A 24342-nucleotide genomic window follows, 5' to 3' on the forward strand; every position below is an offset into this window, starting at 1 on the left:
TCTTAATGTTTCCTAAAAAACCTAACACTTCCTCCCTTGTAATTGAGATTTTTTCTAACGGGTCAACACATCTCTCTGAGACACTACCAGTCAACACGTCCCTCTCCTTTGTGTAAGCCTTCCCCACCGACACCACTCGAGAGATTATGTGCAACCCTTCCCTCGTGTGCCACATTAACCCCTCTCTCCTTTCCTGCTCCAGAATATGCGTACAACCTCATGCAGTCTTAATCCCATCTGACCCATTGTGTGTGTGTGTGTGCGTGTGTATGTGCGTGTGCGTGCGTGCACGTGTGTGTGTGTGTGTGTGTGTGTGTGCGTGCGTGCGTGTGTGTGCGTGTGTGTGTGCATGTTCAGTGTTTTATGTTGGGCCCCAGCTTCCACAATCCAATCTCACATCTGCCTACTATCATGCTCCTCCCCGCATCCCTTAAAATACCATACCTTCTTCACCCTCATACCCTCATATCTTAATCTTCTTATCTTACCCTGTCCCTCAAATTCCACCACACCCCTTTCACCATCATGGTGAAATTTGCCATCCATTCACCACCCCCCCCCCCCCCCCCCCCCCCCCACCCCCTGCCCCCCACCGACCCACATCACCTTGCTGCTCTCCATTTTGGAGTACAGCACTGCCTGAGGCCTGCAGCACACAATACGTCATCTGGCACTAGCCTAGCATCCAGCATGAACAGCCCAGCTCAGCACTCACAGCACTCACTGTGAGCAGCCCAGCTCAGCATCCACTGTGAGCAGCCCAGCTCAGCACCCACTGTGAGCAGCACGGCTCAGCACCCACTGTGAGCAGCACAGCTCAGCACCCACTGTGAGCAGCCCAGCTCAGCACCCACTGTGAGCAGCACAGCTCAGCACCCACTGTGAGCAGCCCAGCTCAGCACCCACTGTGAGCAGCCCAGCTCAGCACCCACTGTGAGCAGCCCAGCTCAGCACCCACTGTGAGCAGCCCAGCTCAGCACCCACACTCAACCCACCACGGAAATGGTGAGGGGAAAATTCTGACCTATTTTTGCACTGGTGGGAGTCTGATTTTTTGCCTGTCTCCAAATTTTTCATTCCTGCCCGCCATGAAACCCGCTGCTGGCAAGATAGGAAAATTCTGACCAATCTCTTTCATCAATAGATATTTACTGAAAACCAAACATTTCTTTGACAGAATTATTTTCTTCAATTTTTTTAGCTTTTCTTTATCTGCTTAATTTATCGGTGTTGAAGTAACTAAAATATTTCAGAACATCTTATTAAGGGACATGCTATGTTCCAGAGCCATTGATTCTCAATCCCACAGCAGTTTCTCTTTCATTACATTCACAGATCAGCAAGGGCGTTCAAGGACTACTATTCTCTGCTGCAATGCAGCAACACACAGCAGCTGCTTGCAGTCTCATTGACCTAACTCTAGTCCATTAGAAGCCCCGCATCATGTTTATATTAGTATTCTGTTCAAGTCAGTTTAGAGACGTTTCCAGCTCTTTGTACAGACTGTGAAAAATAGGGAACATTCCAAACACTTATAGTTCTCACAAGCTATTTACTTCACTTGTAATTCTAATCTATAATTCTTAGTTATGACGTGTTTGCAGAATCTCAATATTTTTGTGCAGTTTTCAAAAGTGCCCGGTCACAATTTTAAGCTAAAGTTTGGAGACAATACATACATTTAATTAGACAACATGCTTTGCAATTTTTTTTTACTGTTGGCACAAAAAAGATTAATTCTGTTCTGCATTAGTAACAAAACAGGCATTCTGCATTGTATTTCCAGGATAGGGAGAAAGGAAGCATTTAATATTTTAGCACCTGGTTCTACCCTCCCAGTCACATCCTGTCTAATTGGAGGTCCTGTGCCTTAGCAGTGTTATAAAGACCATGCTGAATGGTGATAGCATACGACCTAGCTCTCCATTTTAGGATTTTTTCCTTCTACGCTGTTAGCCCTGCAATGATATTTCAGACAACTTTGTAAACAAATTATAATTCCTTCATACTTTGGAAGAATTGTATCCTTTAACTATCAATGAGGTTTCTTCCCAGCATTATATCTGACACTGGCAAATGTGCCAAGTTACAGATAACGGGGAGCAATTGTTGTGCTCTGGTCAATGTGGTGATACAATGCTCCTCTACAGATTTCTGTTCCAATGGTTAATGTGAACAAAAGAGTACAGTATGACATTTTACTGCAATATTTGATGTTCACAGTTAGCGTAAGAATTGCAAATACAGCCTTTTGTCCCATTCTCGTGATGCTTGAAAAAAAGGCTGGCGGTTTCAGTATGAGCTTTATATTATGCATCAGCATATATTTCAATGTTCTCTGCAATTCTGCATGTTCGTGCCTCGTCCTGGTCCAATGGCACACTGAATGTTCCCCGCTCTTTAGCACTACCAGCAGAGTCAAGGCTGCTGACAAGACAGTAAGTTTCGTTTTGATGTTATAGAATTTCACAGCTCTTCTGGCCTGCTGCCCTGAACTGTTCGTTCGTGCTGTGAAACTGAGCTCAGTACCGTGCTGAGAAATTATAGAAATGAAAAGAGCCTGTGACACTTAACCACTAGATCTCAATGCCAAAATCCTGTTCCTCCACCCTGTTAGTCACGATGAGGCAGTGTTAGTGCCAGTCAGTGATTTTACCATACACTAATAAGAATACAGAGATTTTCAGAATCATATAGCACACAAGCAGATCATTTGCTCCATTCTGCCTGTGCAGATCTTTGAAGAATATACCCACTTACTCCCACTCGCCTGCATTTCCTCCATAGCTCTGCAAATGGTTCATTTTAAAGAATATATATTTATTGTAAAGTGTTCTAATACAGTAATTATTTTGTCCCATGAAGCTTTAAGTACATTCAATAAAGTAATTGACTGCTGTAAAGAGGGGATGTCTCATTTCTGCACATTGGCTTGATTTGGGTTCAAATTCTGTCAAACTAACAACCCCGAGCTAATGAGTTCAAATCCGAGCATGACAGGTTACAAAACTGAATGCCACATATCTGGTGGCCTTTGAGCTGGGATGACAGAATACATGGCCATGGAGACAGCCAGATAGTTCTAAAAATCTAACTGGCTGATTTGTGTCCTTCAGAAACGGAATAAGGGACGCAGACTATAATCCACACTGCATGGCTGACTCTTAAAGCCCCTTGACATGGCAGATAGTTGATATTCACCTGGCAACTCACACATCACAAGTGAGAAAGAGCAGATGGTGGAAACAAGATCAGTAATGGAGAGTTCGCGTCGGAGGCCCCTCACCTGGATGCAGATGCTGAAACTTGGGGAGCATTGATGAACATGATACTTCTGGAGCAACTGCAAAGAATTTGCAATGGCAAACGTTAGAGGGAGTTTTACCAGTTTGCTCCGCCCATCGATGGACGGCGCGAGCTGGTAAAATCACGCGAGAGCCGAGAAATCAGGATCACGCCCAATTAGGTTAGTGGGATTAGTGGGTAAAATATGTGGGGGTAGGGCCTGGGTGGGATTGTGGTCGGTGCAGACTCGATGGGCCGAATGGCCTCCTTCTGCACTGTAGGGTTTCTATGATTTCTATGATGTCTCGGCTCTCGCAATTTTATGAGAGCCGGATTTCTGGCAAGGTCAGCCTCTCGCCGGAAATGCACGAAAGGCTGAATAATTTATTTAAATATATTTAAATATTAATTTACATGTGTTTAGTGAGCACACGCTCAATCGTCTGGGCTCGCTTGTCTTTATAGTCTCACCAGGCGAGGTTCTCTCTGGTGAGGAAAACACCTGCCCCCCACAAACGAGGAACAGCCGTGTTGGCCTCGTCGGTGGAACTGGAGGCCATTGAGGGCCCCCAGGTAGGCTGAGGCCAAGGGGGAGGGGTTGCCCCTTGGGCAGTGCCAGCCTGGCAGTGCCACCCTGGCACTGCCCACCAGGGCCTATGGAGGGGTGAGGCGTATGGGGTGCAGGCCTATGGGGGTTGTGCCTATGTGGGGCCTGTGGGGATGGGCCTATGGGGGCAGAGCATAAAGGGGCAGCCTGATCGGGGGGCCCACTGTGCACTCTGCAATAGGATTGGATGGGGGGGAAGGGAGGCCTGCTGCGCATTCTGCAATGGGATCGGATTGGTAGGGGGAGGGGAGCCCACCACAGCTCTACAACAGGATCGAATTGAGAGGGGGGGGGGCCACTGCCACTCTGCAGTTGCAATCAGTTTGGGAGGGATGACTTGACTGGTCAAGGCGGCGGGGGGAGGGAGTGGTGAAGGCTAGATGTCCAGGTGTTTTGGGGCCTGTGATCAGCTGCAGGCCTCCGTGATTGCAGGGGAGTGGGAGGGGGGCTGTGTTGAGGCTGTCTTCAGCAGCAGGGGCCTGACAGCTCTCTCTGTCTGAGCGACCCCTGCAGTTGCTATTGAGCCTGTGCAGAATCAGAGGTCTGCACATGCGCAGTAGCTCCCTCTACAGGCTGTCTGGTGAATTAAGCCCAGCCCACTGCCTACAGCATTTAGAAACAGTCCACACCATTTTTTCAATGATTAAGTGCAGAAGATTGGGCGTGAAAACTCGCCCAAAAGAATGATCAGGAACTCTCCCATTTTCATGTGAACTGTACAGATAGAATGGGCAGAATTTTATAAGATTGATTCTATCTGTACAGCACATGTTTGCAATAATATTGGATGATTCTATCTTAAGCGTTAGTGGCATGATGTCTTCATCGATGGAAAGTGTGGGCACCTGCATGAAGTACCAAATAGAGCATTCAAATGAGCAGCTGCAAGCCCTCAATGGCTTGCATTCTACAAATGCCATCTTAATCAGGATGAATGAAACCCTAGATTAGGTTAGAATAGCATTCATCCTGTTTAAGGTGGCATCCAGCAATGGTTACATCACTGGAGAGTTTCAGGAAGCCACGAAAACCCAAAGATAAGTTGCAAAATCCATGTCAATATTGCCCCAATTGAACGATTAACATACTGAAACTGACACCTCACCTCCCACGAGTGTGTTGCATGCACATAGCCTAACTGGAGTAATGCAGGTGTTAATGGGTTGGAGCTTGTTATCCAAAGTACTCACATTCTTCATTGATTGCAAAATTCTTGGGCAGTTTCCACAATTGCTATATCACAATTTTAAGCAAAAATAAATTGTATTTTGAGGATACTACATAAATTTAATTATATTACATGCTTTGCATTTTTTCTTACTGTCGGCATGAAAAATAGATCAATTTTATTCTGCATTAGTAGCAGCAAAGGCATTCTGAACTGTGCTTCCAGGAAAGGGGAACACATGCTCTCACCTACATTAAAATTCCCCCAACAGTGTCTTACACTGCCACTGCTACATAATCAAAGGCCAATGTGTCTAGGTTGATTTGCCACCCCTGACAGATCACATAGTGATGACTATGGAGAACTGACTGGTCATTAGAGAGGCAAATGAAGTCTGTACAATCTGTACAATCAGATGAAAGAACATTTACAGCTTCTCTTTAACACTGGGGTTGTTGCAATCAATAGAAATTATGCTTAGCCAAAATCTCTGCCTCTGCCTATATGCAGGTTGACTGTAATACCAGCCAATGGGATTGTTTCCAATGGTGACACCGAGGGGACATCTTGACAGCACTTCCTGCATCAATATTTCCAGGAAGCCTTCAGGAAGACTTCAGACAGATAGGGTCAGGTCGCAAGCTGCTCACCAACTCAAACTTGTGTCTTGGGCTCCCTTTCCACTCGTTTTCTCTCCTGCTCCTTCAGCCTTGGCACATACCTCAGTTGGGTTCCTTTGAAGCTGTCTAAAGTTTTCAGAACTTTAATAAGACTGTTATTAACATTCCCCTTTAATTGCCAACATCCTTATTAATTTCACATGTAATCAATGTTATATTTCCATTGCTAGTTTGGCTCCTACAGTTGTCCAAATCCGTACTCTTAAGTTACTGGCCCTCCCTCCCCTCCCCGACCTATCTCCCCACTCCCTAACTGACACTGTGGTTGGCCCCCTGATCACCCCAATGGCATCTCCCACCTTTCCCTTCCTGGGACCCTGATACTTACTTGGTGTGGTCCGGGGATGCTTCCAGCACTGTGCCTGGATGGGCTGGACAGCTGTCAGCCAATGTGATTGGCCGACAACTCTCTGAGGAGGAACTTCCATCCAAGTTCTGGTCACCACATCACAAGAAGGACGTAATTGCTCTGGAGGGAGTGCAGAGGAAGTTTACAAGAATGTTGCCAGGGCTGGAAAAGTGTAGCTATGAGGAGAGATTGGATAGATTGGGGTTATTTTCCTTGGAACAAACAAAGCTGAGGGCTGACTTGATAGATTATGAGAGAAAGATATCGGCCGGAACTCTACCACCTCGTCCACCCATAATCAGAGCAAGTGAAGGTACGACAACGGAAATCTCCGTTGACCTTGGGCAGGAATTTCCGGTCTTGCCCAAATGAGGCCGTAAAATCCCGCCCATAGTGTGGACAGAATAAAATTGTTTCTCTTGGTGGAGAATTCTAGAACCGGGGGCATAGATTCAAGATAAGTGGCAGGAGGTGTAGAAGGGACATGAGGAACAACTGTTTTATGCAAAGGGCGGTGGGTGTCTGGAATTCGCTGCCTGAGTTGTTAGTGGAGGCAGAGACGCTAAATGTTTTTAAAAAGTACCTGGATCTGCACCTTAAGTGCTGTAAGCTACAGGGGCTTACAGGTTCAGGAAGGTGGGATTAGAATGGGTGCCTGGATATCCTCGGGCTGGCATGGACAAAATGAGTTGAATGGCCTCCTTCTGTGCTGTATCTTTTCTGTGGTTCTGACTGTAGATGAAGGTCCTGTCAGCTGCTAGTCAGTTGAGGGTGAAATGGCAGCGGGCCTGTTGGAGTCGCCGGGGATGCATTTCTCACCAACTCTTAGGATGCCAGGCACCTAGTCCTCACCATCCTGCACATTCAGGCCTATGTTTACTCTCATGCCGCGTGAGTCCCATCAGTGTTATCAGGGACACTTATACTAGAATTCACAGCTCAGTTTAGGAACATATCCAAATTACTATCACTACAGAAGGACGGTGAACCAAAGAAGCATTTGGACTTGCCAGAATTGGATTTTCTTTGGGAGCTTTTATTGGGGTACCTTAAATTCTAACACAACTTCACCAGAGTCCTACAGTCAAGGAACGAATTTCTTATCCTCTCATCAGCTTTCGAACTCTCACTGATAGGACAGAATTTTACCAAAATTTGTCAGTGTCAGAAACTGGTGTGTGTCTCTCTTCAGATTCACAACTGAGCTTTCAGACCAGAATTTCTGGCACTCAGTGCACACAGAATCTGTGGTGTGGTTTGCGCCATCACTCTGGCAGGGTGGGGCGTGATCTTTAAGGGGTGCCCTGATCTGTGTTGAAAATCCCTAATCCCCTCCCCCAACTGACACAGAGGACCCTCTCACACAAGGATCAGGGCAATCCACCACAACCCCCCCCACAACCATGCAAGTATCAGGGGCACCCCCGCATCGCCACCACACAAGTATTGGGGGCACACCCCAGGGCACATCCCTCCACCACTAGTTGGTAGAGGTTGTGGAAGGTACTGTCGAAGTAGCCTTTGTGAGTTGCTGCAGTGCACCTTGTAAATGATACACACTGCTGCCACTGTGTGTTGATGGTGGAGGGAGTGGACATTGAAGGTGGTGGATGGGGTGCCAATCAAGTGGACTGATTTGTCTTGGATGTTGTCGAACTTCTTGAGTGTTGTTGGAGATGCACTCATCCAGGCAAGTGGAGAGTATTCCACCACACTTCTGACTTGTGCTTGGTAGATAGTGGACAGGCTTTGGGGAGTCAGGAGGTGAGTTACTGTCTGCAGAATTCCCAAACTCTGACCTGCTCTTTCAGCCACAGTATTTATATGGCTGGTCCGCTTCAGTTTCTGGTCTATGGTAACCACCAGGATGTTGATAGTGGGGAATTCAGCGATGGGGGTCAAGGGGAGATGGTTGGATTCTCTTCTGTTGGAGATGGTCATTTCCTGGTATTTGTGGCATGAATGTTACTCTCCACTTGTCAGCCCAAGCTTGTTGTCCAGTTCTTATTGGATATGGGCACGGACTGCTTCATTATCTGAGGAGTCACAAATGATGCTGAGCATTGTGCAATCAACATTTTCCAGTTTTACCAATTTCAGGTAGTCACAGCTTTATTTGTGTTGGAAAATGGATAGATTGGATAAATAATCTCCTGACTATCAGAAACAATGAATGGATTTGATGTACATTATACAATGCAGTACATTTCGACTTTGTGGAGAAAGTCATTCGCTCATTTTACGGAAAATTAATTGATAATTCACTATCAGCTGTTTTACACATAGTCAAAACCTATCTCATTCAGATTTAACAGTAAATCATTCCTAATTCAGGACTGGAAATGTGATATGATGCATAAGCAGAGTTCAGGCAATCTGATCAGATGTTGCACTTTTATACGGCAGCCAACTCAAATCTTATCCAATTCCAAATTGTCAATAATGAGAACTTTGGCCCAAAGTCATTTACTGTTTCTTTCTATTGAGAAACACTAGCGCTTCCATTCAGAACCACCTCACCTGATTGCAAATTGAACAGACAGGATTCAAATATTTCAAGGCACTGTTGGTGCGTTACAGATTAAACATTACCTGTTTAGGATAATTCATCAGCAGAAGACATGATTCAAGTGAACCACATGAAAGTTTTCTCCCTTTCCTTGGATCTGAGCTGCCTGACTGAAATATTATATCATTATATATTAGCATATCGCCGTAGCTATTTCCTCAGGCCACTTATTACCATTGGCATTGCACTCAGGGTTATGTACACACTGTTGACTATGTAATTAAGTAATAATGCAACTCAAGGCTGTAATAGTACAACTGTCTTTTAAAGATGCCTCAAGATGTGCATTTCCAAGCTTTTTGAGTGTTAACCGACAAAACACTGATAAGATGGGTCAAGACAAACCATTAAGCTGTTATATTTCTAAGACAACAAATTAAAATACAGAGGAATAATGATAGGAATTAACTCACTTAATTCAACCTGCACTTGTTTGGTGTTCCAATACAAATAATGAATACACGTGAGTAGGTCATTCTTCTTGACTGAAACAAAGTAACATTCAACTACCCTGCTGCTTTTTAACTTCCAAAACTAGTGAAACCTTGCCCTAGTAGATTTCCACTAGATAATCTGACTGTCAATCCGTTTTTGTCTTTTTCCCCCTCCCTATATTCCCAATCTGAGGGAACAGCCTGACAACTGCTGTTGAGTGATCATGATCAGGGACCTCAGAACACAATTAGAATGAGGTGTGTATTGATCGCTTAGACAGGCTAGCGAATTGCTTAATCTTTTTGGTCATTAGCAAAAGTACTACAATTCCAGTGCATTAGCATTTTAATTACTTTTCATCTTGATGCTTTTAAAAATACTTTTGTACACGTGCTTTGCTTTAGAAACTCGACATTTGAATGTAACTCGCCTTTAGAATCTTCCTGCGGAAAAATGATCAAAAGAAATCCTGATAAAATGCCCAAACTCACTTAAATCTAAGGAGTGTGAATATCAGGAAGTGCTGAGACTGGAACTGAGAGCCTTCTTCATTGAGAGGCAAACCTTCAAATTCTGGCGTTACTGGATTGCCATCCTTCAGCACTCACATGTGTTTCTAAACAACATAATGATTACGATTACTGAATCTATAAACCTCTATTCAAAGCAGAAGTGGCAAATGTGTAACCTGAACTATTTGAAAACATTTGCACAGGAAGATGATTGGAAAGGATGCTAAGTGACGTACTAAAGTGCTGACATTCTTATGAATGCTTGGTGTACACAATGGGATGAACCACATTAATCTGTAACTACTTGTCTCACTCTTCACTCGGTACATTAGATTAAAAGTGTAGATTGTGGCACTCTGAGGTGCACTTACTAATGGGTCTGAGAGGTCACAGTGATTAATATCCCCAGGTGAATTGTAACTCTGTGCTTCTCAGGGTAACTCTGTAAATCATAGATTTATTAGATTACAAATCAATTGATCAGGAATTGTAAATGAATACTGTTTGAACTTATTTTTGATAGCTAATGACAACGATAATTCTTCTTTCGTTTGCATTGTAGTTGTGCTGCTGAAGCAAAGGATGAAATATTGACTAGCTGGGAAGATAAATTTCCAGAATTCTGTTGGAAAATATTAAATGTCCGTTTAAAGATCCATTCAACTGGGAATTGTTGAAAGGTTATTGGCTGGTGTGAAAATAGGATTTTGTTTTGACTTGTCAAGAGTTAAGTTGTCACTTGCCAACAAAAGTTATTGGAAACTTAAGATAAGGAAATAAATTATAATAGGTAAGAAGGGACAGCTCATTAGGCAAACCCACTGTGTGACATGGCCCCGAACCATACATACATAGGTAGGTCCCAGATTCAATAGCATGTTTCTGCTGAATTAGCTTTGGCAGGGCAGTTGCTTCAGGCTGCACTGGTCTCTGTTATTACTCTGTTTTAAATGTTCTGAGGCAAGAACTTGACTTTATTGGGATGCCTTCCACAGATACTCACTGGCTATGCTCACATATGCACACTGTAGCAATCCTGGATGTCAGTATCATGCCTGGGTTGCATGGATCCAGCATTGCTATGGTGTTATAATGGGAGATACATCACGTTGGAAAATTTTCCAATCATTAACACTTTATTTGAATACTTCAATGCCAATAAAAATCATGTAAGATACAGTAAGGCATGGGACGGCTCTAGACGGACATTAGTTTCTGCTCAATTCTTTCTGCAATCCGACAAACAGGAAGTGGAATGCCAACCTTACAACTAAAGAATAAGTTGAGAAAAATGGAGAAGGAAAATAAATATATATATCCTTACTAGGATTGGAAAAGCAAACAGGCTAATAAAGCACATCCTACAGTACAGAAGGATGCCATCAAGTCTGTACCGACCACAATCTCATCCATACCCCCATGCATTTACCCTAGCTAGTCCCCCTGACACTAAGGGGCAATTTAGCATGGCCAATCAACCTAACCTGCACATCTTTGGACTGTGGGAGGAAACCGGAGCACCCGGAGGAAACCCATGCAGATGTGGGGAGAATGTGCAAATTCCACACACAGTGACCCAAGCCAGCAATCGAACCCAGGTCCCTGGCGTTGTGAGGCAGCAGTGCTAACCACTGTGCCACTGTGCTGCCCAGTGGTCTATAAAAGGTCCAAAAGGGGACAATAAAATATAGTACAGCATAGCAATGGAGGGATAAATTCAATAGAGCTAGATAGAACTTGCTAATTTTTATGCCTATCAAGGTTAGGGCTGGTGCACGGGACTCCTCCCCTTTCAGATACTGTGTCAGTATCAAGCATTCCCAGGTATGCTATATCACACCCAGAGTAGAGTTCCCTCTGACTACTCAGTTCTACTCTGACCAATCCCAGAAGTGCATCCCGGCTGCAATATTATGACATTGTTTTAGGTTTTTACATCGTTCCCATGGCCTCGCTGAATGTTAGGATTGTCAATTATGATTCCATGTATTCCTGGCAGTTTAATACCATGACTCACTGATGTTCCAATCAACACATTCAATTTTGTGACATACTGCCCTTCCAACCAATTGGAAAGCAAAAAGATTCATTACCCCTTTGGATGATGCTTGACTGTTTGCCAATGAGCCTTTTTTCCCCAATTTTCAACATCTTTTGATCCGGTAAAAAGCAATGTTCCAAAGAAAATGAAAAGAAAAACAACCTTTTTAAATGTCTCTATGACATTGCTCCAGGGTTGTGTTTAGCAGTATCCTGGTGAGTGATCTTCATCTTCTGGGGACTTCAGGCCAATCCTGGAGGGGGGAGTTGATCGAGGGGGTGCATTGATCAACACTCAATCTCAGTGTCGATTGAGGCACCTCTTGAAGATGGTGTCCCAATCTCTGTGAAGCCGGCCTTGCTGGCTCTATCTGGCCCCACCAGACTGACGGCGTACATCATACCCCCCCCCGCAAGTTAATCTAGCAGAATGGCTCAAGATCTGGTCTGAAAATTTGACTGCATCTGGGTTTCAGTCAGAGCCTGACACTCTGACAAATTATAGGAAAGTTCCACCCAACATCTAAACAAGGAAATGTTCTCAGAAATGTGTTCAGCAGGTGTCATTTCTGGATGTAAAAGCATTAAATGTGAAGGTGCAGCAAAACAAATGAAACAATTCCACATCATTTTAGCCTTGAAAAAGTAAGAAAAAGAAAAGAACAAGATAATCCTGTCAAAATGACAGTTTGGAAGAGCTTCCCTGATTTCAATAAGCTTTATAATACTTCAATTTAGAAGCGGTTAGAGATAATTTAAAACGGATACATATTTTTCTATACGTTATAATGTTCTGGCTGTGACTTACATAGAATGTCTACAGTGCAGAAAGAGGCCATTCGGCCCATTGAGTCTGCGCCGACTCTCCAAAAGAGTAACTTACCCAGGCCCACCCCTCAACTTATTCCCTGAACCCCCTGCATTTACCATGGCTAATCCACCTAACCTACACATACTTTGGGCTTGAAATAGATAATACTTCTGCTCAAAGTAAGAGGCTTGTCAGCTTATAGCTAAACAGGTTCAAAAAATAAGGTTGCATTGCAGAAATTAATATTTCCTGCAGAAAAGGAAGAAAATGTGGTCAATTGTTCAGATTCAGATAAGAATAAAACGATAAAGTTTTGCCAGAAAAGTATTCTTATTCCTACTAGTTTTGAAACCTTTCACAAAATGTGAAAAAAGAAATTTCAGCTGTTGCAGTACTTACTACTGGGTGGAAAAATTATACAGCATATTCCCTCCACATGCATAATCCATTAAAAGTTTTTCAGGTAAGAAAATGAGCGGACACCACAAGATTCTTAAAGAAATCCAACTCACCAGCCATCTCCTGGCTCAACTTCAATGGCAGTGCCTGAAAGAAAAAATGTAATTTTCAATTTAACTTGATCAAGGTCCAGCTGAATTTAAAAGCTAATACATCTGAAGACAGCTAGGTAACAATGCTTGAGATTGTTGGTGACAGTGCCGGTGCCCCACTAAGCCCTGTGGAATTGGACAATTATCCAGGTAATACAAGTTCAAATCCAACATAAAATCCACAATGTCCTGTGCTTGAAGCATTAAATATGGATAGCTCAGGGCTGGGACAAAGACATCTGAGAGTATATGTGGCAAGGTTAGAAACTCAAGCAGAGTTACCATTACCAGATTTGTGAGCTCCATTGTTACCCTCAAAGTAACTCTCTTTCTTAATTGTTTATCTCCCAGTGTTTGTCGTGCTTTTCAATTATCAGATGGATTCAGGTTGCCGTGCAACTGATATCAGATTGCCAACACTGGACCTTCAGCAACCTCCCAAGATGTAGCAAGCAGCTGTATGTAATGATGTTCAGAGTCTGTCTGTTGTGTTCTGCTTCAGGGCAGATCCGAAATCAAGTTTCAAATATGAGATTCTTGAGTTACTTACTGGCTGATTCCTCACGCTTCCATTGATCCCTCATTGTTTTTATCTTTGGAACAGCTTCTCTTAGAACAAAGCTTAAGAGCCACATTTACCCTTTACGATCAGCCAGCCGTCCCATCAGACACAAGTAAACCTACTGGATTTCAACCCAGTAGAAACTCAAGATATTCTGGTTTGATTTGGTCTACACTTGAAGAATCCGCACAACAAGATCACTTGCATTATGATTTTGAAGATGAACATTTCAACAACTGTAGGAAGACTACCTGATAGAGCTGGTCTTGACCACTTGTGCTACAGATCAGCGGGAGTGCAAACGCTTGGTTAACTTTAAACATAATTTTAAAAATATAGAAACTAATAGAGATAATACACCACAGTCACAAATAGGAAAATCAACTAACTAAAATAATGCACTCACTCAACTCTACATAAAAATAAATCATCCAAATAAAAAGAACTGATTTAAATGAGTTCACATTGTAATATTTTTCTGTTCTTAGTCCCCACGTCCCCTTCCTTATGTCAATTTTTTCCCTACATTTTACAAATGTTGCTGAATTTAGCACTCCCTGCCTCCTCTGTACTCATTCACTCAGATTCCAGCTAGAGCGCAATGTTATGAAACGCATCAAACCCACGCAGGAAAAATGAGTCACAAGGGCCTCAGAGTTCAAAGCCTGGTTTTGTTGGTCTGACTGTAATGTATTTCATCTGTACAGATCCTTTGTTGAGATTGCTGCCAAGATGTTTTTCTCTACAGTAGTGAAGCCATTCAGAAATTGTTTTTCAGACTTCTGGCGAAGATCAAGTGCAAGTTCCAAGTTACGAATTTTCGTGGAGCATCGCTGGACGTCGATGTGGATTTCAGAGTGACACGGATGATGAGAAAGAAGACAGAAAAGAAGACAACATGTGAGCTCTGCTGCTATTGGTGGATCTTCATGCTGGATTAAGCCTCTGGTTTGGACCTAATGTCACTGCAGCTACGTTCGACCTCTGGCTGCGTCACATTCCCAAGCTTCAGGCCAGGGTGTGCGGAACACTGTCAGGGTGACAGTGAAGACTCTCACTAACTTTTACAGATGCTCCATAGAAAACATTCCTTCTGGTTGTATCCCAGCTTGGTATGGCTCCTGCTCTGCCCAAGACCGCAAGAAACTACAAAAGGTCATGAACAAAGCCCAATCCATCACGCAAACCAGCCTCCCATCCATTGACTCTGTCTACACTTCCCGCTGTCTCAGCAGAGCAGCCAGCATAATTAAGGACCCCACGCACCCTGGACATTCTCTCTTCCACATTCTTCCATAGGGAAAAAGATATAAAAGTCTGAGGTCACGTACCAACCGACTCAAGAACAGCTTCTTCTCTGCTGCCATCAGACTTTTGAATGGACCCATCTTGCATTAAGTTGATCTTTCTCTACACCCTAGCTATGACTGTAACACTACATTCTGCACTCTCTCGTTTCCTTCTCTATGAACGGCATGCTTTGTCTGTCTAGCGCGCAAGAAACAATACTTTTCAGTGTATACTAATACATGTGACAATAATAAATCAAATCAAATCAAATCAAATCAAGTCAAGATGTCAGAAGAATACTCGTCCATGGACCGGACCTAGCTGTGAAGTGGGTACTGTTTGATTGCTGTGGATTTGAAGCTGTGTATATCTTCTGCTTGCAAGATTTCCCCAGCAGTGGATACTTAGACGTCACCTTCAGAAACGTTGCGGGATGCATCAAGCTTCTGAAGGTGTTCAAGGAGAAAGGCGACCGGGACCCCTGTCCATCCTGACTGCGGGGCCTTTGTTTAGTCTGCGGAACTGGGTTGTCACCTTCCACCTGGGCAACCCCTACATCCCTGTGGTGGACATGCTCACGTTCCTCGCCAGATATATTAAACTGAACAGAAACAGAGTTGAAGTCAAAGAAGCTTATGGTATTTGGACCAGCAAATGACAGATTAAGGTGACCTTGAAGATGGATGTGAATGGAGCCATCCTGCACCCTCCCTCCAGCTTCACCTTTGGAGGAAGTCGAGGTTATCTCTTCTGTGCGGGGCAGCTAAGAGTGTGTTAAACTTGTGGCAAAACTGGACACGTTGCTGCTAACTGCAGAACCACCTTCTGCATAAACTGTACGCAGGTGGGCACACAACCAAAAACTGTAGAGAAAGTAAGTGCTGCAACTGTTGTGGGGAGGCCAGCCATCTTTATGTTGCCTGCCCAAAATGGGTGTTACATACGTACAGATGATCAGTGGGGGAGCAACTAAATAGGTTACCACAAGGGAGACTCATGTTCCCTCCTCCAACAACAACAAACACACCGCTGCACAAGGTGCTGCAAAAGAAGGCAAGGCTCCTGGGCAAAGGGTGGAAGTCCCAGAACACCTTGACAAAATACCTCCATGTACATTGGAAAAGGCAGAATCAATGGAAGAGGAGGTAGCAGAACAAGAAGGGCCCTGGCTAACAGTGACCAGCAAAACTTATAAGTGGAAAACACTAAAGAAATTAAATGCCGCTGTTCTGGTGAACAGTAAACAATGGCTGTTTTCAGCTGTCACCTCCAGTGTCGCTTCCTGCTCAGATGAAGAAGGACAAGTTGGCCTCTGCTGGCAAAATAAGTGGCTAAGCACCAAGGCCAAACGGGAGTCACAGAGGACCCAGACTACAGACGATGAAGACAGTGAAAGCCCTGGGAATGCCAATTACCAGGCGATGGGAGCAGCAATACAAACAACAAACCCCAGACCCCGGAAATTAACTGCAAGGATCCACACCAGCTGCAGGAAACTGGGAGCAGCAATGTCCGTTACGAGGATCAGTTTACAGTAAAACACCCACTGAGGGAAATGCAGAACTCCATGGGTACAAAGCCCCAACAATGTCACCCAGTTGATATTACAGGTCTGAAGCAACACAAGACTATTTTCTCAACCCTGAAACCATGCAACAGTTTGTGAATGCCACAGGTTCGAAGATAACATCCAGCAACTTGAACCTGCAATTGAGTAGACTCTGGACATTGTGACTGGCAAATCTACATTTTCAAATGGGTTTAAAAATTGAATCAATTAAAATGTGAAGCATTAAAGCTTTTTCCCAATGTGTTGCTGACTTTGGTTAGCTGGCCAATGTTAAAGCCAACCTGCAGTTCCTGCAGAAGTGTGGGATACTGCACCACAGCAGCTACAGATGGTGGTGGAGCTGGTGGTCCCACAGGCGAACCATCTGGTCAGGAGGAAACAACTACCATTCCTCCGGTCTGGGTATTCTGCTGTGGGGTGGCAACTACCATCACCAAAGTTAAGTGTGGTATTTTTAAAGGATAGGCTTGCAGGTACTTTTAAAGGATAGGTTTGGAGACCACAAAAGATCCAAACACACAAGAGCTTTATTGGAAAAGTGTTTACTCTACAGGCTGTTAGGATAGACTGCCCCTTTGCTCACACAAAAGACCGATGACATTATCAGATTGTCACGGGATCGGTCCCTTAAATTGACCTTGTTCCAACTGGGAACAACATAAATGCACACTTTCCTCCCCCTTTCAAATCAGAGCTCCCTGCAACGAAATACACTAAACAATCAAAATTCGCAATATGACCAATTATTAAACACAACAGTCAATAGGTTAGATATTTCGGAGGATGTCGATTTCTGGGTGGTTGTCAGTGAACCTCGGGTGTCTGTTTTTTCATGTTGACTGCAACCTCTGGTGTTTTAGGCTTAGTTTGAACCTCCTCCCTGGTTGTCTTCACCGGAGTCGATGTAGTGTTTGGAGATTGACTTGGTGTTGAAGTGTTCTGAACTGAATTACTGTCTTCCCCAATTGTTTTGGGTATTATCCGGTTCTCAGTTATGTCCAGGTCTTCACTTGACACAGTTTGTTGTGGATTTGATTCTGTCCCTAGCAAACTGGTTCTGGAGCCAAAGTTGGAACAACGCAGGTTTTGTTTCACTCATTTGTGGGACATGGGCATTGCTGGCTGGCCAGCATTTATTGCCCATCCCTAGTTGCCTGAGGGCAATTGACAGTCAACTACATTGCTGAGGCTCTGGAGTCACATGTAGGCCAGACCGGGTAAGGATGGCAGGATTTCCTTCCCTAAAGAAGGTTAGCGAACCGGATGGGTTTTCCCGATAATCAAAATGGTTTCAAGGTCATCAGTAGATTTTTTATTTCAGTTTTTTTTATTGAATTCAACTTCCACCAGTTGCCCTGGCGGGAATCGAACCTGGTTCCCCAGAGCATTAGCTGAGTATCTGGATTAATAGTCCAGCGATAATACCATTGTTCAGTGACAAAATATTCCATTCACCCGCTGGGCAATCCTCCATACTATGCACAGGGGCAGAGTTATTTATTCTGCTGGTACTGGGCAGGCCCTGCTTGTTTTTACAATTGTGCCTCAAATATCCTTTCTTCCACATGAAGCATTGTGTTTCTCTAAATTTACATGTTTCTGGGGAGTGACTTCCCCAACACTGATAGCACACTGCATTATTCCTAGGCTGTCATTTAAATCTTCCAAACTTTGTGACACTACCGGCTCCTGTATTTACATTTCCACTTAAACCAGCGCTCTTATTCCTGGCGCTACTACTGTGGGCAGTTTCCCACCCTAATTGGTGGACCTCGTTGTTCTGTACACTTTATAGCTCCTGGGTGCCCTTCTTGGCACTCTCCATCCCTGATGTCATTTCCAGCACCTTTTTTTGAAGTTAATTCTGATTCAGCTAACAATTATCTCTGTATAGCTGCATTGTTTACACCACGTACCAATCGGTCCCTTGACATGTCGTTCAATGCTGACCCAAAATCGCAATGATCTGTGATTTGTCTTAGCCTTGCTACAATGGGAGCAATGTTATCCCCTAGGGCTCTCTCCTGGGCTCTCCCCCGCAGTTAAATTCATATCTTTGTAATATTACTGAGGGCTTAAGGTGGCAATGCCCCTTTGCTAGCTCAATGCACTCTGCAAATATTTTCAGGCCGGGAGCATTTGGGGTTGTTATGCTTCAGCTCAAGTTATACATCTGGGTCCCACATGCAGTCAGCAATATAACTTTGTTTTTATCCCCCCGCCCCTCTATTTCACTCGCATGGAAAAAATATTCCAAATGCTCCACATACTGTACCCAGTCTTCTGTAGCAGCTTCAAAAGCTTCTAATTTTCAGAAGCTAGCATGTCTACTTTTTTCTGTTCTGCAGGATGGACTCGATTGGACTTGTTCTGCAACTCTTGCAAAATAACTTTCCTTCACATTTTTCATTGCAATCTGAGTTGCTGTTGTTTTCCTCATTGCCAATGTAGTAAATGCAATGACTGTCGACCACCAGTTAGCTAACAAACAACAATGGGTTTATTACTATTTACGACTATTTACGGAGTGTTGCGATTGATGTATTCATTCTCAGCTGTCAGATCAATCTGGCTGCAAAAGCCCACACTTTGCCCCGAGATCCCCACACTTGTTCCCCATTGGACAATTGGGTCACATGATCTTTCTGATGCACGCCCCTTAAAGGGGCTAGCTACCACAGTTACATACAGTTCTTTCATTGGGCAAGAACAAACCTGATTCCCTTCTATTATTTACCAGTAAACTGTGTTTGAAGAGTTTATTTTTTGTCTGGGCATTAATGAAGGGCCATACATTAGCCCTGTATTTAACAAAATCATTTATCGAGCTTACATTAAGACATTCCTGGTCCCTGTCTCGACCAGCAATTGGTCTTATTATGGACATTAAAATGGATGTATACTTGAAGAAACTACAACATTGAATAACAAACTTGACATAGGCGGTCGAAAATGTTGAATAAATTAGCTACAGTTTTCCCATTGCAACCAATGAGCTAAATTTACACACATGGATAAAATACAACAGAAGTTCAAAACAGCTGTTGGATATTAAGAAAATGAATTCTGAAGAACAAAAAGAAAACTCCCAATTTTCTTGTTGGTGGCAATTGGCTTTATGATTTTATTGACTGCTGTTTGACAATAATAACCATTCAGAAAGCTTCAATTTCATTTATTTATTTGTGGAATATATCTTATATCAAAATTTGTTATGAGGATACTAGCAGGGAATTAGTGAGCAAAATGTTTTTTTTTAAAGTGGACATGCTTGTGGGCAAATGTGGGCATGGATATGGCAAATAGTTTTGTCTTTAGTGAGAATATGTTAAAGGGGCTTGTGGGGGCGATCATTTCATTGGGATATTGGGGTATATTTTCCAGTATTGAAATATATTTCAGAGTTGACCTTAATAACTTGTGCATGGTGAACTTCTTGCTCAGATTATGTCTACCTGTGGGTACTTGCCAACATGGATAGAGGAAGAACGTTGCATGTATCATTAGCACTTAAAGGTCGCAGGTCATAATTAAACAGCAATTAAAGCAAATGTTTGTCTGTGGAGCCTCAGATATTTGTCCCATTCCAAAGGCTGCATTTCTTTCCCAGCCTTTTCAAAGCCTATACAAGGGGAACATAGTGGCTGGAAAAAAAAACCAAGGAAAGGTGGAGATTGGAAAGAGAAGGATGGATTTCCATCCTCTTATTCTGGAATAGAGTGGTAACAAGGGGAGTATTGCAGTATACCAATTACTGCTCCTTTCTCATGTTAATTCCCCCAACTGCTATTTCTCCATTGGGTCCCTTTACTGTTGGCCAGAACATCTGCCTGTTCCAGGTGAGTGCTTCCTTAAGGTATGTAAATTGGGGTCATATGTCATACATACAATTGGTGATGCAATTATCAGGTGCCAAGGAAATGACCACACACTGTTCACATTCCACCCACTGGAATTAAATAATGGAGTGGTATAACCAGCGGTTCTTAAAGGGACTGCTTCAGCCCACTCAAAAAAACAGCAAGTAAGACTTTTTAAATGTTTTTTTGTTGCTCCTGATGCCTAACTTTCTGTGTCACTTTCTGGGATTGCTTCTACCTCTCCTTTAAGGTTGCGTAACTGGCTCTGCACTGCGGAGGAGCTGCTGAATCTTTTACTCACAAGTTGCCTGTCAACACTGATTCATCTCTGGAAATTCACCAAGGTTATGCAAATAAGTGCCAACTATGAAAATAGTTCAGCATTCACACAGACTCCAGGCAGGCAATAGGTTTGCAGCGGGCACTTCCTACATGATGATCTTGATACATGAAACTTCACTCCAGGATATGTGGGCAATAATTTGCATCCTTTAAGATCAATCATCCTTGATAATTTAAATTTGATTTGTCAGGGGCATGCTGTACCTTGCATTAAGAAGCCTTCGCAGTCCCTGATTGGATGTGAAAGTTTTATATTGTAAGAGCTACTTTAATAGAACCCATCTTTGTTTAAGAACTTCTTTTTATCCTGAAGTTTTATAAATGTTTCTATTACAGTCAGCTTTCTGGTCATTGATTGTTGACATTTTTATTGCTGAAGAAAGGGACTGGGGAGCGGGAGCGGGGGCGGGGAGATGTGATGGGGGTGCTCTCTGGCACTGACCTCCACAGCCATCTGCTCCCACTGCGTGTATTTGGAGAATCTCTTGGCCCCTTAGGTCTCTCCTCCTTTCCAATTCCTCCGCCAATATCTCCTACAACATTGGAGAACCTGATTGTCCATACTCTCCCAAGATCACTATTCTTCTCTCTTCTTCTCTTGTTAGGGTGGCATGGTAACACAGCGGTTGGCACTGCTGCCTCACAGTGCTGAGGACCCAGGTTCAATTCCAGCCTTGGGTGAGTGTGGAGTCTGCATGTTCTCCTTGTGCCTATGTGGGTTTCCTCCAGGTGCTCTGGTTTCCTCCCACAGTCTAAAGATGTGCAGGTTGGCCATGCTCAATTGCTCCTTAGTGTCGGGGGGGATGATACGTGGGGTTACAGGGATACAGCCTGGGTGAGATTGTTGTCGGTGCAGGCTCAATGGGCTGAATGGTCTCCTTCTGCACTGTGGTGATTCTATAATTCTATGATTTCCAACACTGCAACATAGCATTTTTTGTTCTGGTGAGTCCTAGACAATAACTCACAGACATAGGGTGAGCCAACTTCATGGTCTTTGTCAGCAGAAAGATCCAATTTAAAATTAATTAATAGCAATGAGGATATATTTTTATAAAAGTATAGTGTTAGGTTCTGTTCTGTCATATCAGGATAATTAGATCAGGGACTTTTCAGGCCAAACATGGTGACCTTGGCCCATTTGTGAGCTTGCACAATACAGAGTGAACAATGATCTGATCAAGATTGCCATTATCTTGCAAGATTGCTTTGATACTCTCAATTTCTGTGTCAAGCTTGTAAGCTGAGCAAATGGCTAGGACCCTATTCACCCGAGTTGGAGTGACAAAGAGCCTTGCCTCCTGGGAGTTCTGCAGGATGTATGCATCATGGGAGCTGCCAGGGTACCTGGCACAGACCTGCAAAATCTGTGTCTTGTGGTTGCAAACAATCTGGATGCTGATGGAGTGAGTGCTCTTTTTGATGATGAAAGGACCCAACTAACCCAACGGCACCTTTACAGCCGCATGTGTGCAATCTATGGCACATTGGATGTGAGGAAGCCCAGCAATCGTAACAGAGCCTCTGCCTTGCTCAGCTTGGCTGGCTTCATCAATCTGGAAATGAATTAAATTCATCATCATGGAGGTCACTGCATCCCCAGAAAGATAAAGCCTTCTTTGGCACAGGACCTCCAACATGTCCAGGTAGCTGGAGCATGGTCTCTTGACTCTGACTGCAGGATAGCGCCTCTTCTGTGGACTTTCATGCTTGCACTTTCTGCTGGCCCTACACCCCCTGTGGCTGTGCCTCTCTTTCCACAGGTCAACCTCAACAACTGCCTGTGAACACCATGCTTCCTCTCCCTTCTGGCCCTCTTCTCCTCAGAGGAGGAGGTCCCTCCAGTGGAATAGACAATCCCCATTTGCTGGAATACAGATAGCACAGGATAGTGTCCTGCAGAGTGCAGTCAGCAGAAAGCCTTGCAGGAAGCTTGTAAGCCAAAGAGTCCTCCAGAAAACACAGGCAATGCAATGAACTGTCAGAAAACCATCGAGAACCAACTCTCACCTAAACTCCTACCTACTCACATAGCCACAGCCCTGGTTGAGTTTTATCCCACACTGGATTGAGTTTCAATTAAAAACAGGATGGCCGTCTGGCCATTTGACCAATGTATTGATCGCAAAATTACACGTGTCATGTAAAATTCCAGTTAATTAGCTTTTTAATGAGATTAATTGCTCATTTAATTGTTGGTGGGTGCACTTCCGTCTCCCACCTGCACCCACCAATCGTAATATGGCACAGCCCCACAATGACATTGGAACGCGCACCAAATTTTTTTTGCACGAGTTCGGCATGATCCAGCAGTGTAAAATTCTGCCATACGTTTCAATGCAGATCCACTAAAAGGGATCTGAGGTTAATAAGAGCAAGTGGACTACTTCAAGGTGAAATGGTTTGAAGTTAAAGGGTTGGGACACTAGTATTGAGAGTATGACCAGCATATATGCAAACTAAAATAAAGTGCACTTTCTAAACAATGCAAGTTAACCGACAATGGGAAGTGCTAGAATCTATTGTTAGGGACACAATGACAGGCACATACAGAATCATAACATGATTGCGCAAAATCAACACAGATTAATGAAAGGGAAATTATAGTTGACAAATCTGTTGGAGCTCCTTGAGGCTGTAACTAGCAGGATAGAAAAGTGGGAATTATTATGCCAGCGGATGTATAATATTTAGATTTCCAAAAAGCGTTCAGTAAAGTGCCACATAGGAGGTTATTACCTGAAATTAGCACTCCTGTGATTGGGGGAAATATATTACTGGACAAAAAGAGTAGGAAAATGGGCCAATTTGGCTTGGCAGGCTCTACTGGTGTACCGCAGGGATCAGTGCTTGGGCTTCAGCTATTTACAATCTGTATCAAATGATGTAATGTTTCCAAGTTTGCTTGCAATACAATTCTAGGAGGGAAAGGAAGATATGAGGAGGGAGCAAAGAGTCTGCAGGGAGCCATAGATAGGTTCAATGTGGACAAGAACATGGTGGATGTATTATAACGTGGTGAAATGTGAAGTCATCCACATTGGTAGGCACAATAGAAAAGCAGAATATGTTTGAACGGTAAGGGACTGCAAAGAGCAAAACAGCAATTCACAAGGGTCCTGCAGGAGATTCTAGCCGGACATCTGACAGTATGACCACCTCTGACCAAAGCCCTTCTATGGAAGTCAGGAGTGCGCAGGCAGATTTACTCAGACGCATCAGGATAGGAGCCTGGAATGTCTGCACCATGTATGAAACATCAAAGTCAGCTCAGGTTATCAGAGAAATGCAAAGATAATGGCCGGGATTCTCCCAAAAAAATTCCAAGTCCCCAATTTGCGGGAAAATATGAGTAAAGCCCACTGGTTTTTATAGTGTGATTTCCAGAATGAATCTCCGACACTCTGAGCATCACAAAGTGCCCTAGCAGCGTGATTCATTCTGAATATCCTGGGATGGGGCCTATTCCCGCCCAAGAGGCCAGCAACATAGCGCTGAACGAGCCACTGCGTCTACGCTGATCTGTCAGAGCAGAAATCAGTGCATGTGCAGTGGCCCCGCATTGCCAGCCTCCAGATCGCTGGCCAGCCCTGTCGACTCCCCCACCCCCCGATTGCTGGCCTCCCAGAACTCCTCGGACCAGCCCATATGATCCCACCCCCCACCCCCCCAGCCAGTCCTGACACCCTCCCCCCCCCCCCCCACCCCGGC

At 43.9% G+C, this 24342-nt stretch overlaps 1 protein-coding gene across 4 annotated transcripts in view; it reads right to left on the reverse strand.

The window, feature by feature from the left end:
• The window catches only part of stard13a (StAR related lipid transfer domain containing 13a), a 577401-nt gene that overhangs the window by 238275 nt on the left and 314784 nt on the right, over nucleotides 1-24342 (reverse strand). For 3 of the 4 annotated variants that reach the window (XM_078222235.1, XM_078222233.1, XM_078222234.1), the window contains exon 4: nucleotides 12969-13002. The exons of the other annotated variant lie outside the window; for it this stretch is intronic. In XM_078222235.1, coding sequence (XP_078078361.1) covers nucleotides 12969-13002 — 34 coding nt within the window. The remainder of the gene's footprint in view (nucleotides 1-12968; nucleotides 13003-24342) is intronic. 4 annotated transcript variants of the gene reach the window in all.

The sequence above is a fragment of the Mustelus asterias genome, chromosome 10 (assembly GCF_964213995.1).
Source record: "Mustelus asterias chromosome 10, sMusAst1.hap1.1, whole genome shotgun sequence".
NCBI classification, from domain to species: Eukaryota; Metazoa; Chordata; class Chondrichthyes; order Carcharhiniformes; family Triakidae; genus Mustelus; species Mustelus asterias.